Source organism: Colletotrichum abscissum (genome assembly GCF_030869225.1).
Source record: "Colletotrichum abscissum strain IMI 504890 chromosome Unknown Scaffold_15.1, whole genome shotgun sequence".
In the NCBI taxonomy this organism is placed as follows: Eukaryota; Fungi; Ascomycota; class Sordariomycetes; order Glomerellales; family Glomerellaceae; genus Colletotrichum; species Colletotrichum abscissum.
Window position 1 is genome coordinate 462032 of NW_026850043.1, and position 14859 is coordinate 476890.

General features: G+C 50.7%; 6 protein-coding genes across 6 annotated transcripts; 3 read left to right on the forward strand and 3 right to left on the reverse strand.

Annotated features, from left to right (window-relative positions):
* Positions 1 to 1511: 1511 nt before the first annotated feature.
* On the reverse strand, positions 1512 to 3260 carry CABS01_07108 (uncharacterized protein; the record flags this gene model as incomplete). The annotated part of the gene is made up of 4 exons (XM_060540472.1): positions 1512 to 2318; positions 2390 to 2551; positions 2611 to 3123; positions 3201 to 3260. 4 exons carry the CDS (start codon positions 3258 to 3260, stop codon positions 1512 to 1514), a joined length of 1542 nt encoding a protein of 513 aa, XP_060403357.1.
* Positions 3261 to 4265: 1005 nt separating this feature from the next.
* On the forward strand, positions 4266 to 5431 carry CABS01_07109 (uncharacterized protein; the record flags this gene model as incomplete). The annotated part of the gene is made up of 3 exons (XM_060540473.1): positions 4266 to 4805; positions 4873 to 5184; positions 5249 to 5431. 3 exons carry the CDS (start codon positions 4266 to 4268, stop codon positions 5429 to 5431), a joined length of 1035 nt encoding a protein of 344 aa, XP_060403358.1.
* Positions 5432 to 5936: 505 nt separating this feature from the next.
* On the reverse strand, positions 5937 to 6512 carry CABS01_07110 (fatty acid desaturase; the record flags this gene model as incomplete). The annotated part of the gene is made up of 2 exons (XM_060540474.1): positions 5937 to 6067; positions 6137 to 6512. The coding sequence occupies 2 exons, from the start codon at positions 6510 to 6512 to the stop codon at positions 5937 to 5939; spliced, it is 507 nt and encodes a 168-aa protein (XP_060403359.1).
* A 2030-nt stretch (positions 6513 to 8542) lies between these two features.
* CABS01_07111 (uncharacterized protein) lies at positions 8543 to 8857 on the forward strand (the record flags this gene model as incomplete). The annotated part of the gene is made up of 1 exon (XM_060540475.1): positions 8543 to 8857. One exon carries the CDS (start codon positions 8543 to 8545, stop codon positions 8855 to 8857), a length of 315 nt encoding a protein of 104 aa, XP_060403360.1.
* Positions 8858 to 11690: 2833 nt separating this feature from the next.
* On the forward strand, positions 11691 to 13085 carry CABS01_07112 (cytochrome P450; the record flags this gene model as incomplete). Its single annotated transcript, XM_060540476.1, has 1 exon — positions 11691 to 13085. One exon carries the CDS (start codon positions 11691 to 11693, stop codon positions 13083 to 13085), a length of 1395 nt encoding a protein of 464 aa, XP_060403361.1.
* Positions 13086 to 13261: 176 nt separating this feature from the next.
* On the reverse strand, positions 13262 to 14503 carry CABS01_07113 (uncharacterized protein; the record flags this gene model as incomplete). Its single annotated transcript, XM_060540477.1, has 1 exon — positions 13262 to 14503. The coding sequence occupies one exon, from the start codon at positions 14501 to 14503 to the stop codon at positions 13262 to 13264; it is 1242 nt and encodes a 413-aa protein (XP_060403362.1).
* Between the last annotated feature and the right edge of the window lie 356 nt (positions 14504 to 14859).

Here is a 14859-nt window from a genome sequence, read left to right on the forward strand (position 1 = left end):
CAATGTGTTGTGGGTGTTGATTTACATTCATTCTAGCCCAGCAGTTCGTGGCATCTTGTCTTATATCACGATTTGACTTGAGTCTGCGCCGCACAGGTCTCTGTATAGTTGTAATGTCTTCTGTATCCAGTCTGTCGTTTAGAAAGTCATGACGTCCTGACGATGTCGGTGAATCGAAGGAAACCCAACTCATCGAGAGTTCAATCTAAGCAATGTTGTGTTGAGGATTCATCTTCACGAGCTATACCGCCGAGCTCTGCACAGCCTTTGCCCGAACCCGAGCACACCAATCGCTAGGAGCCTTCAAAGAAGCGAAACCTGACGATGTCGAGTGACTGCATATTTGCGGAGGTTCAGTTTAGCCCGGCTTTGCCCATCATCTTGGCAACAACAGCTATGGTGGGGTTACGATACCTCAATGCAGTCTAGTTCGTCGTTCACCTGCAGGACAGCGTCGGATCCGGAACCGGATCGGGCCAGTCCAACGGCTGTGCCTCACCTAGGGGATTGCCTCCCCCAGCACAACTTAAAGTCGTGTTCGTCATGCTTCCAAGTTCTATTATAGCCAATAGGAGAAATAATGCACGGAAGCTTCCATAATTGCCCGACTTCGATATATAATGCAAGCCGACCAATATGGCATAGGCATGACTGGTTGTTTGTGCCTTACTGGCGAGTTTTGGGTAAGGTGAAATCGGAAACCGGCTCAATTGGGTACCTGGCCGGGCTTCTTGAGTGGCAGTAGCAGCCCATGAGGGAATAAGGTATCACTTTCACGTGGCCTGATATGGAACCTAGGATTCACTGGGTTGCCCACCGGAGTCCGGACGAGGGATTGAGCCCTAGATCAGTAAGGCGTATACAAAAGTCGTGGCTTAAGAGCAATTAAATGATCTACTCTCACCAAACCTTCAAATACATAACTAAGCCTTTTTAACTGCTGAAAAAGAAGAAATGGGCATAGTCCATCATGCTGGTGATTGCGTGTTTCCATACTCTTCCATCCATAACATCCAGCTTCAAAACTTCGAGCAACTACATGTCGCTATCCAGAGCCCCTCGGCTGCGCCTCAGAGAAAAAAGTTGAGGTACGTCAGTGGAAGAATGAGGTGGCCAGAAACAACACAAAAAAGCGAAGTTGGGACATTCACTATATAGACAAGGATATCCTTCTGGAGGAGACAAAAGGTATCGCGGCCCTGGCCAGGATTCGAACCTGGGGCCTCTTCCAAGATGGTGTTTGATCGCTCAATAACCCTAAGGAAGAATCATACCGCTAGACCACCAGGGCTGATGAGGTTGATGGCGATGTTGTGCCAATTCGATGGGTGTCGGGGAGAATTTTGCGCAATATGGAGCCAGGTGGTCGATGTGTGGAGTCACGAAGCCCTCGTCTCGGTGAGCTAGTCAAGGATTGCGTAAAAATATTCATTCCTGTCATAACTATCCCCGCAGAGGAAGATTTGTGTTTCTCTTGCATCGCTAGATCTGCCTCGAAAACACAGGGAGCTTCACTGACAGGCTAGTGCCTGGCTTGAAGCAGATCGCAATGGCTGGCAGACTGGGCCCTCTCGGGGTACAACGCCCAACCAGCTTTTTGCTTTTGCCTTGATACCTTCGGGTGACAGTTCGACGCTGGTCTTGGGCTTGAGCCCATCTCTCTGGGTGCTCATCAAGAACTTCCCAATACTGATGCCGTTGTTTGCGGTCCGTCCAAAAAAGCTTACAAGCTTGAACTTGGTTTCTGAGTTGAACCCTTCTTCGTACGAGTTAAGGTACACCAGAGCCATGCCGATTGGCAACGGCGCTGATTGTATTCCAAAGGTTCCCGCAGAAGGATGGAAGAAGACGTCGACAATGTTGGCTATCTTGGTGCAATAGAGGCGGGGGTCCGTTCGTTCGGGCAACTCCGGTGACTTTGTGCCGATTGCAAGGCGAAGAGTGCTGTAGGTGAGAATACAAATAGTCCAGTATAACGTAATGATCGATGCAACAGCGACGTCGCAGGCTGTCGGACTATTTGAGCCACGAGTCGCGAGTTCTTCAAGTTCTTTTTTGGGGCTCAAATTATCGAGCCACCAATTGAGCTCTTCGTCCACTCGCCAACACTCTTTGATCAGAGTAAGGCGCCTTAATTCTTTCTCCTCTAGGTCTTTGCAGCTGTTCATATGGTCCAGGTCTTCCAGAAGCCCAGGGATGTCAACAAATACGTCGATCAAGATATCCTTTGGGGTCTTAGGGACATTCTGCCACGGAACCGTCTTCCAGGCCGGGTGGCTTAACGGAAACCGTCGTCTGCGCTTGACATGAGATATGACCTGCATTTTATTATCAGCATGACTTAAGTAGAGAGGACTTGATTCATGTGGAAGGGCAGGTTTCAACTGACCAGATGAAGTCGACCAGAAGCGTACAGGTCGTGGCCATGGCCGTCGATATGTGCCTCTGGAGTCCGCTGCATGATGAGGGCGAGTTCGCCTAAAGAATGCCCCTCCCAACTTTCAGCTTGAGAGATACCATGTCGCTCTCGATCGTCTGCCCCATAGAGCAACTTTCGGGGGGGAGTTAGTGAGCCTCAATGTTGTTCTCGGGCGAAGACTACTTGCTCACCTCATAGAAGCCCAGGATTCTTGAAGTCACCATCAAGGCATCTGACTTCCATCTTTTGGGATGCCGTAAGGCAACATTCATCTCAGTCAAGGCATTGCAATAAAATTTGAGACCATCGTCTATCATCCACTGCTGCTTGTCGCGACGACCTATGGTGCCCAAGCTGAGTGCCAGTAAGCTCAGACGCAAGGCGGCGTCGGTGCGGTAGAGATCTCGCACGGTTGTCGCCCAGTCTGCGTTGGAATACCTCATGATGGGACTCCTAGGAGTGCATTTCGGAGCATCAGGCATATAGCCATCCCAGAAGAGCTCGAGGATCCGCTCCTCAAAGGCAGACTGGGATAATGAGCGCGTCTGAACAAGGGCGGGTGTGACTGGCACCAAAGCCGTCACCTTGAAGTCTTTGCCCGTCGGCGGCTTGGTCACATTGACGAAGATGCGTTTCCTTTCGTAGCCTGCACATTCTAAGCCTGCCTTTATGCACTGCCCGCATGAAGGTCGTTGTAGGTCGCACTGGCAGCAGTTCTGTCAGCAGCGGGACGCGTCGTGTTATAACAGACGAATTGATCATCCCATCTTGGCAGACTTACGCCTTTCTTACGCTTCCTACACGTGTTGCAACCTTTGGAGCGTCCGGGAACTCCGACCATGTCGAGGAAAGTATCAACGGTGTCGGGGAGGGTGATGTGGGTTCGCGGCGCGAGATGCTTCTCAAAAAGGCATGGTGACGGCGCGGGATGTGGCCCGTTTATGATTACGGAGGAATTTTAAAGTCCTTCTTGGGCCAGCAGTTCAATCGAAAAAGTACCGAGTGCGCGGCGCGAGCAATCGGTAAGATTGTATATAGCCTTCGCCCTACGGTGCGCGCGGACAGACGCCAAGGTCTTGGGTATGGGATGCGTCAGACTTCTCATGGCTGAGCAACTGAGAGATTAGGTAGTGAGAGGCTAGAGCGAATGACGAAGCTCGCGGAATAATCAAACCAGCATTCACCTCCAGTCTCAATGACGACTACATTCTCTTCCAAGACACGGGGGAAGGATGCGCCGCTGCTTAAACATTTGGGGCGAAGGATTGGGCTAAGCCCAGTCGTATTCAACGCCCGCATGCTTACGTGAATCCACTCAAACGGCTGTGAAAGCAGAACGGAACTAACCCCGTTTGGGAACCATTGTGCGCGCTGTGGACTATGAGTCTGTAGGATGTTGGGCGAGATCGAGAGATCTCCCTGGCGGTCAGAGCTAGGCTCAACTTTCGACGCCAAGATGGCGTTTTGGCGGTTGAATTCAACTTCAAACTTTGAATTAACGAGACACGGCAGCCCCTGTGTGCTAAGCAGTCGCGCATTCTCTTTCCCAAATCGTCCATGCGCCTCTCAGACCTTGCAGAGAAGTGCGTGTCGATCCCGGTCATGTCGACTCCAAGAGTGCGTTAGCAGTCGTCTCCATCAGAATGAGATCGCGATGAGAGGACAACGGAATGTGCAAATTACAAGTTATAAGAGATGGAAACCTCTGCTGGCAGTGAACGAGAATGGGAGAGGATAAGAATACTCACCAAAACAATTTTCAAATACCAGACACCTATTCATAACTTCGCAACATCTTCTCGACACCATTCATATCAACTTCCGAGATCACATTATTAAAGTCACCATGGTTCAGCCAACTCGCCCGCCAGCCAATGGCTTCGTCGCCGCAACGCGAAAGGTCTATAACCCCCTAGGATTCTCCAAGGGCTATAACTTCGTCCTTTTCTTCATCTTCTTCGGTGCACTCATGGGGTTTACCCTCGCACGATTTCAGTACCTCAACTTCGACACCTTCTGCAGTGGAGCGGCCCCAGGAGAATGTTTCAACTACCAGAAAGACCATGAAAAAGCCGGTCTCATCATCCACCTAGCTGGAATCTTGCCCGCCAGCTTTTTGGCATGTTTCCAATTCGTGCCTGTACTTCGTCACAAAGTCCTTCTCTTCCATCGTATCAACGGCTATGTCGTTATTCTTCTCGGACTTGTTGGGATTGCTGGCGCCTTGATGATTGCGAGGAATGCCTTTGGAGGCACGTTGGACACCCAAGTTGGTGTTGGTGTTATGGCGATTGCGTTCGTCACTGCGCTCACGCTGGCATTCGTCAACATCAAGCGACTTCAGATCGAGCAGCACCGGGCTTGGATGCTACGAGCTTGGTTCTACGTAAGCTTACCCCAACACATGTCTGCGTCTTATTGAAGACAAAATCCTAATTTGACACCGCAACTAGGCTGGCTCCATCATTACTCTTCGCCTTATTCAGTTCTCGGCCGCGGCTGTAATCAGCAGCATTGGAACATACTACACGGCGCGTCCTTGCGATCAAGTGGCTTTTATGGTTGACAACATGAACCGAACTCTTGAGCTCTATCCCGCTTGTGCATCCTATTTCTCTGGAGAGAACCCTGCTCAGCAAACAATCGTCCACGCGAACATCATTAGCCCTACATCGGCTGCTGAAGCCGGTGCAGCGGCGGGCATGCCGTTCGGTATGGCACTCTGGCTAGCACTTGCCATGCATGCAATTGGTATCGAGATATACGTAAGTTCTAGTCCAATTCGATATGTTCAGATCCGCAACAGTCACTGACTGAACCTGTATGCAGTTGAAGCTCACCCCAGCTGAAGCCGAGAGGCTGCGGAACGTTTCCTATAAGAGGCAGTTGGAGGCTGGCTTGAACCCTGCCGGACGAGCTGGTATCACTGTCGACAAGATCGGAGATTCTGAGATGTGGCAGCCCAAACACAAGCCATCTCACGCGAGCTCAACTTCAGACCTGCCCAAGTAAGATAAGAACTGGGGCTTAGCGAAGTCGGAACATGGAAGGTGTCGGGGATAAAATGTCTTAGATATCATGCAAATAGGTTCGGCACGGGTGACAGGCGTTCCAGGAAGCTTGCATGCAATTTTTCAATGCTCAATGCTATTTCTCAAATCTAGACTGATGCGACTGCCTCCATCAAATGCAAATCCCGCATCACCAAATGCCAACGCCAAATTCTCCACTTACAACGTCCATCGGGTGTAGCCGGGACGATTGGGGTCGTTTTCTAAATACTTCAGTGTGCAAGACTGGTACCATAGCTGACCCAGAAAACTCCTGCCTTCGTAATGGTATAAGCCCCCCCAATAGTGGCTTGATAGCAGTTGTGGCTGCATCAGTCTTGTAGAATGGTATTCTTCTATAATTCGATGAGGTTAGCACATACACTTTGATTGAATATTTCTCCATGAAGTTAGTTTCCGAGGAGCAACTTCCGGAGATAGATGATGGACCACATGTCTGTCTATGATTAGATGAAGTGCCTCCCGATAAAGCCGAAGTCTCTGTCGATTGTTGATAGAGCCCCTTTGGTGAAGTTCCACCCCTCATCGGTATAGTGAGGCACTTGGGCATGGTTATGTTGGAGATAGTTGATGGCAACTGCTTTGATGTTAACTGAAATCGCCCCAAAAGCTTCCACCTGTTGGAGAATTTGAGAGGTTCTCATACCCAACCAATTGTTAACCCATAGATAGGGTAGAAGGTATAGCAGAACCATGGTTTTTGACCCAAATTCCTGGCCACACCAGCCCAAAAAGCAACCCATGATGCCAAGACCGCAGTCAGAGGCCAACACGCTCCATGCTTCGTTATTCTTAACAACAGAGCTCCAAGGATCAAAGAGACTGACTCTCAGCCCACGCTCGGTTACAGAAACATCTCGCAGGAGACTGTCTTTACCAGCAGACAGATTAAAGAAAGCATGTAGAGGCCAACCGAATAGCTGCTGTCCTAACAACGAGATTGCTTGAACGACTGGAACATCGGAATCTTCCATGAACCCCGAAGGAGAGAATATGTCTCTATCAGAATCGACTGGTTTCATGGCTGGCACGAAGGCGACATTCCTAGTTGCGTGCCCGGTAAACCGATGATGGCGCCGGTGAGTGGGCTTCCAGGAAAAGTACGGTACCATCAGAAAGGAATGAAGTACAGATCCAATTCCGTCGTTCAGCTTTGTCGAGACAAAGAGTGACCCATGACTGCACTCGTGAGCCAGTACCCAGATCCCAGTACAGATAAGTCCTTGGAGGAATGAGTATGCTCCCCAAGCTATGAAGGGCAGAGTCTGCCCGAGTTGATCTTCTCTGATGTACTTGAAGGCGAAGTAAACTAGTACTGCTGACGCCACGATGTCTCTGGAGATGTAGTAGAGAGAGGTCTGCGGACAGGGAAGAAAACAGCCCGGTGGTATAGCTTTTCGAAGATCCTGTATGTCGGGATAGTCTGTTGGCTTCATATTGAAAGTGTTTGAGCGCGAAATAATGTAGAACGAACGAAACCCATGTTATCCGATGTCCTCTGCGGTTAGAGGGGCTTCAATTCATTGCAACCATACCGTCTTTATGGAAAGAGTGCTTCCTGACCAACTTTCAATATTAGGGTATTTCTGCCTTGTCTTGATTTGTCGGTTACAAGATCTTGTGGAAGTGGCTATGATATTCGAACTGCAACAAGTCACGTAGCAATTGTACATCGTTACTTCTACTTCCGTACGACCGAAGTCAGACGAATCGATTTTGCCTTTAGGAATGTAGCTGAACTTTACAGAATCGTCTCCACGCAGATGCTTTGGGGGCTAATAAACTCTGTTCAAGGCGACTAATTGCTTCAACAACAGATCTTGCCGTTCTTAGTCTGGTTGTTACTGAATGAAATCCAAGAATGACTCAAAGCAAGCAATGGGCAGAATATGCGTCAATAAACGCGTCGAAATCAAGTGAGCAGTCAATTTGGATCGAAAATCAACTACGAATATCTCCCATGTAACTTCCGCTTGAGCTGAAAACGCGTGCTCGACTAAGTTCTATAACATTGCTTACATGTACCTCTTTGCAGTGTGATGTAGGATGTAGGATGCAGGAAGCGAAACGCATCGGTAGGTGCCCAAGTACGACATGGAAGAGAAGCAAAGGAACGAAGTCGTATGTCACGACTCACGATGCAATGTTCCTATGGGATGTTCCAGCCACATGACGATAATCTGATTGAAGCTCTGAAATGCCTGTTGAAGATCATTGGGGTAGGTGTGGTTGGATTCTTAGCGGCCCAGTTTCGATGTCACTTCCCATCTGGAGTATATCCAGTCGCACTTGTCAAGATAATCAAACACTTCGTGTTGCGCGGGCTTCTCATAATTCACGATTCCTTGAGCTCCGACCTTCCGACCCTCCGATGTCTCAAAAGGCAGTGTTCTTCCATGTTCCATAACCGCAACCGGCGAGCTTCTTCCCGCCTCTCGAGCGTGAAACCACCTGCTGACCAAGCTGGGAGAAAGCACGACTGGGGATTTCCGTTCTCGGATAAACGCGTGACTGGGATTTCCTGAACAGATAGGCTTAACGTGTATGCTAGTGGACGTTAGTGGTCGAGCTAAGCCTCTACGGCAAGTTCGGCGACCAGGTCGTGGCATTCAGGGCCTGGCTTGCGCCTTGGCAGGAGCCGCCATCCCATCATTCACCGAAGGTGTCCACATGGTTCTGCGAGTGATGACTTTGCTGCATCAGGTTATTCAATGACTCGCTCCTGGGTGTTCGGAGCGAGGTTCTATCCCGACCAATCGTAAAGAATTGACGCGTTGAAAGCCCGGATTGGCTTCGGCGCCGGTGAAAGTATGAGTGCAGATAGTTGCGGACCTTCACGGCTTTCGGCCGGTGAACGTGCTGGAGACTTCTCTCGTGGGGTGGGACGGGCGGCACTGGGGAACTTGCTACAGGAACGTCATTCCCATTCTTCTTTATGCAGGTATCGCTTCCTTAGCTGCACTTGCTCCTTAAGTGTACTAATGTCTTTAACTTGTCTTGTTATTGGCTACTGTTGGGGAGGAAAGTTGACTGGCTTTCCATTGATCTACCCATGGTTATCGCACATCTGCAAAGTCACCTGTTGACTGCAGTAGTCGTACGTCCGTCGACTCCAATCATTGAAGCCATGTGCAGCGCATTTCTGGACGTGCGAGGGAACATACTGAGGGATAAGGTTCGAGTAGCGGCAAGCCGTCGGTTTTCTTGGAATGCAGGAGAGGTTCTCTTCTGGTGCCGGCAAATATTGCCTTGCAGCTTCTGTTGGGTGATGTTTTCCCATGCGATGTGGTGCTTGCCATTGAGATCAACATTTGGGGTTACCGAGCCCATGTGCTTGCGTGAAGTGAACCAAGAAGTGAAGATATAAAGCCAGGCAAGAATCTGGCAAGTACGTTGAGTCTAGCTAAACTACATGTGCTATTTTTTTCTGAAGATCGTAGCATCAGGATTTATCGGCTTGAATATGGCACGATACGGAAATGCTCCTAATCAGTCAATCTTGGTCAAGGGCTTGAAGATGGCGTATCGTTGGTTGAGACCGAACGTTGGGATTACGGTGATTCATCTCGTATCATTCAGGTCAGTCCACATCAGCCAGCATCCAGGTGAAGAGTGTAGTCTCACACCAACCAGGGCTACAATGAGCCAGATAGATCCGGTTTCTATGAATAAGATAGCCGAGAAGCGGCCAGTCATTCTCTTTGACAACGCTGGTGTCGGCAGATCCGAAGGACAAGTGCCTACATCTTACGCAGGCTGGTCGGATTATTGCGCAGAACTCATCGTACAACTCGGATTTAATCAAGTGGATGTCTTGGCCTTTTCGATGGGCGGATGCGCGGCTCAGATGCTGGCTTTGAATTATCCAGCTTTGGTTCGCCGTCTGATCCTCATTGGATCCCTTCCAAGTATTGGACCAGGAGTCATACTCCCGCCGCCCGCACCCTTTCAGGGTATCCGTATGGCACATGATCATGAGTCTCAGGAAGCTGCGCTGCTGGAATTTTGTTTTCACTCTTCAGATGCCAGTCAAGCAGCGGGGAGAGCGACGTTTCGGAGAATGCTTGCGGCCAGAGATGATTGATCCGATTTGATTGATGCCGATAGCACCCGACGTCAAGTACAGGCGTTTGCTAAGTTTATGAATCCAAAACACTCATCAGAAGGCTCTTTCGGGCGTTTCGACGAACTGAGAATTCCGGTTCTGATAATCAGAGGTTAGTGCACATCATGGATCTTGACTGACAGTAAGCAGAGTTGAAACCTTAGAGAAGTGAGTACTGATTGCTTATGGAAAAACCAGGATCTCACGATTATGTCTTCGAAAGACAAACATGCCAAGCTATGGCGAGACGAATGTATAATGCTGCTGTCAGTGTCTACGAGTTTCCGGATGCTGGTCATGCTCCACACTGGCAATATCCAGGGGGGTTTGCCGAACTTGTCGACTCTTTCTTATGTGCTCAGGACACAATGGCGGTCCAAGACCTACCAGAAAATTGGGTGCATTGGATTCATGGTCCAGACTTGATCAGTAAAATTTGAGGCTTGGTTCTGTACTGGAAAGTCAGGAAATAAGGAGCACGCCTTCACGTACTATGTATGTACTTTGAACAGGGTTTCCAAAAATCGAACTTGTCGTTCCATCAATGCTCCTTTCAACTGCTAAAAACTTTTAACTATACTTTAGAGTGTGTTCGTTTCTAATTGTCTCTCATAAGCCGTGCTCCGGACTCAATTATCTTGAGATCGAAGCTATCAAGGACCCGGGCCGAGGCCACTATCAAAGACGTGAGTGAAGAATACATTGCGCCCGAATCCAGGTGAAAATACCGAATTGATCCGTGATGAACGTGATATTAAGAATTCCGTTGCGTATTGTCGAACAATTGCCGATGGCGAACATGAATCCATCGAACGGTAGGTGGGCTCGAAGATGAGCGGCGAACATAGCTTAGTTGGGAGAGCGTTAGACTGAAGTATGGGTCAACAAGACCCATTGAAAACTTCATTCATTCAATCTGAAGGTCGTGTGTTCAATCCACACTGGTCGCATCTTCATTTTTGGCCATTACGAAGGAGTGTAGTGGATGTGTACCCATGTAGTTTTCAGTCAGGTTTTGATACCATATTGACTCACCTTCAACATCTGACGAGGTGTCTATCTGACTAAGGTAAGCCAGCCATCGGCGAACGTTATAGTCGACCATCGAGGTAAAATGAATATGGGTATCATCCTGTGGAGTAAGTAGCTGTCCATTGCATTGTGAGCAAGCATCGAGTTGACGTTCATGAATACTACCAGCAAGATCGGCAATAGGGTGACTTTGCCCTCAAAATGTCATGTTCTACACAAGGCATGCATGGTCGGTGTCGTCGAAAGTAGGAAGTATTTTATCAGGTTAGAGAAATTACGATGGTACACAGACAACGCGGTACACATGCATAGCGATATCGAACCAATGATAATAAGCTTAATGTCTGGCCAACTAATACATGTCTTGCTCGATTATCAGCTAGGGAGAATCATTTTGCAGATCTCCGGAATTGCTTCCCCATCTGGTGATATTTCGCATAGTTTCAAGTTCAAAAGATCAGAGACACCGATGCGGGCCCGGAGTTTGCTGGGCGTTTTCACAACAACACTTAACCGGACCGCACCCACGCGGCCTGCAGAAAAGTTCCGACTACCTGCCAACTTGCACGACGATGTTCTGTCTACATCCACCGTCAAACCTAGATTTTGGCGATATTCATGTGATGACGAGCATGACACAATGCAGACTCCCCACAGAGGTGTAACGGCGAGGCGCAATCAGCACTCGTTCAGCGTAGTGTCTGACCTTGTGAGACATGATTCTCCGAACTGGACGAAAACAGCCAAACACCGTGACACCGACGCCAGTCGACCCAATGACAGCAGTTGCGTTAGCAAAATACGGGCCGTCGCGCCTGGGAGATGCCGTGACCCGGTGAGACAGTCGAGAGATAGCTTTGGGCCAGTGACGCGAAGGGGTAACAAAGAGGATTCCACATCTCAGACCTGGGAACTTGGGAGATGCTGGGCATTTCGTTTTAAGGCTCGAGGTCGGGCAGCTTTTTTTTTTCTTTTGGACCGGTTTGCTGTTCCCGCTAGCTACCGCTTTCTCCAAATTCCATCCTAGTCTTCCATCTAGATCACTGTCCTCATATTTCACACGATGGCGACCCCGATTCCACGACCACCAGGGGTGCCTATTTTGGGCAACATCAAGAACATCGACACCAAGAACACCTGGGCGTCTCTCAAGAAGCTTTCCGAGACGTACGGCGAGATCTTTCAAATCAAAGTCCTCAACAAAACAATCGTCTTCGTTGCTGGTGCCGCGCTTGTAGAGGAACTTTGCGACGAGAAACGATTCCGCAAGTACGTCGGCGGTCCCATCGTCGAGATCCGATACGCAGTCCACGATGCTCTGTTCACAGCCTACGACCACGAGGAAAACTGGGGCATCGCCCACCGCATCATCGCCCCCAAATTGACGGCAGCGTCCGTGGCGGAGCGTTTTACGGACATGCTCAGCACGACAAACGAGCTTCTCGAGAAGTGGAAGGGCCTCGGCGTCAACGCTGAGGTGTCTGCCATTGGCGAGCTCAACAGATTGAACCTCGAGGCTACGACGCTGGCACTCTTCGGCAAGAAGCTCAAATGTCTTACTGGACCAGAACACCCGATGCTTCGAGGCATGGAGGACTCGACATCCGAGGCAATGCAGCGACCTAATCGACCTGGTCTCTTCAACTGGCTCTTTTATGGAAGCAAGTTCAAGAAGGGAAAGCAAGTGATGCGGGCATACGCCGAAGATCTGGTCCAATACCGGAAATCCAATCCATCGGACAGGAAGGATCTCTTGGCTGCCCTTCTCAGCACAGTGGACTCCGAGTCGGAGAAGGCTTTGACTCACACCCAAGTCATTGACGAAATAGTCTCCATGCCCATCGGCAGCAGCACGGCGCCAGGCATGGTCAGCACTGCCATCTACTTCCTGCTGAAGAACCCTAATGTCATCACTACCGCGCGCAATGAGCTCAATCGTGTTGTCGGTGACGGTGAGTTGACCTTTGCGCACCTCTCGCAGCTCAAATATATCGAGGGCATCGTCCGCGAGTCTCTGCGGCTTTCTTTCGCCGCCCCAGGGTTCAACATTGAGCCCATCCCTAAGGACGGTGACAAGAGCCCCGTGTTCCTCGCAGGAGGCCAGTATCAGATCGCCTACAACCAGCCCATGATCGTCGTTCTCGCGGGTGTGAACCGGGATCCTTCGGTCTTTGAAGACCCATTGGCTTTCAAGCCTGAGCGTATGATGGGTGACAAGTACGAGCAGCTGCCTTTGAGTGTAAGAAGGTCCTATGGTAATGGAAAGCGAGAGTGCATTGGTAAGCACTATGCGTGGTTGTGGAACATGGTTGTGGTGGCCAAGTTGATCAAGGAGGTGGACTTCACTATGGCGGATCCTTCGTATGAGTTGAAACAGGACGGGTGGTTCAACTTGAGACCGGTGGACTTCCACGTCAGAGTCAAGACGCGGGTGGACAGCAAGGCGCCTTTACTTTAAGCTGGTTTGTATTGTGTTGTACCAGATTGCCACCACCGAGCGGATTCATGAGCGGTATATCAGATCAATGACGGATTGGATTTGATGTTTCTCCACGCAGATATGGCTACTTGCACTTTCTTGAGATTTAACGATTAACGATTATTGAATTACTATCCACGCGACCGAATCCCTGTTCAGGGAATAGTGAGAGACAGAGAGGCGTCATCCGCTTTGCTACCTCTCTTCGAGATACCACCCTGTGCCAGCGCAATCTCGCCTTTGGCATCATCGGCAGCGAAGAACGCAGAGGTGGCGAAGGGAGCACCAAGCATGCAAGCGCCGGTGTCAATGTTGAGTGCGCAGAGCCCAGCTTCGGCATCCGCGTTGTTGCGGATGTAGTTACGGATAGGAGTCTTGATGGTCACGCTCTTACCGTCGGCACCGGCAAACTCGAGATCGATGGTGAGGTCCTTGGGAACGGAATCGCAGCTGCCGTTGTAGGAGACGTGACCGATGGAATCACGGGTGAGACCGGCGGCAGCGAAGAAGGCTGCAAGGCCAGCATCACCGATGGGCAGGTCGTTGATCTGGGTGCCAGAGTCGATCATGCAGGACTTTGTGGTCACTTCCGACTTGTCGAGGGTGACGTTCTTGACCTTGACGGTGGGAGGAGAGACAAAGTATCCGACAGTGGCACCGAGACCATCGTTCTCGACGAGAGGCACCCGGACGAGGTCACCCGTCAACTTGGACAGGTCAATGGCGCCGAAGACGGCGTTGCCGGTGAAGGTGCCCTTCCAGTCGGCGGGAGCCTCGTCGAACCAAATGCTCTGGACGGGGGCGCTGATGGCTCCCTTCTCGAGGAGATCCTGACGGACATGAGGGCCGGTGGTGTTCCACTCTGCGGTACGGTAGAAGGGCGCCACGCCGAGGATGCCGAGGTCATACGGGGCCGGCTTGCACTGGCCGCCGTCCAACAGGCGCTGCTGCATGTAGTTGGCAATAGCCACGCGGGCGTCCACCTTTGACGTGAGACCGGCGTCGCCGGCAAAGAGGAATGTGTCGTTGACGCTCTCCTTGCCCTGGACAATCTTGGTGTACCCACCGTAGGCGTACTGCGTCACGAACGTCTCGGGTTTCTTGGCCGTCGCGCTGTGAGGGTAGTCGTAGAAGGGCTCGGCCGTGGCGTTGCACTGGCCCTGGCAGAAGAAGCCGGTGCAGCCCCAGTTGTTGATGGCGTTCGGGCCAAAGACCCAGAAGTTCTCGGAGCCCTGGTCGAAAACGACCTCAACCGAGGTGTTTGCGGCCGAGTTCACCAGGTTCGTGGCGATCTTGTGGCCGCCGCCGTAGTAGTAGTGCAGAGGGACGCTGACGGTGGGGATGGCCGCGAGGGCGCCGTTGGCCAGGGCCGTCATGACAAGGGACTGGGCAAGCATCTTGTCGGTAGGAGCGAATTTGAGCGAGTGACTGAGGTGCGTGGTGGAAGAGAGGCTCAACTCCGGTGTGAGGGTTCACGTTCTCTTATCATCTCGTGGTGTTATGGCCACAGGCTCCTGGTCCGTGAAAGTTCATGGCGGGGAAGATCACGACCGGGGTCATGCTAATGCTATTTTCGGATACTAACTTTTAAGAATCTCATATGACCTATGACCTGCGAGACCGAGGAACATTCGGGCGACTTTCCGGAGAAAGCAGGTTCACGCAGCCTCGAGTCCCGGCTTGGCCATGATCGCCCCGAAACAACCCATGGAGAGTAGCTGCCGCCAACGCCGGTGGGAGCCGTGAGAAGAGT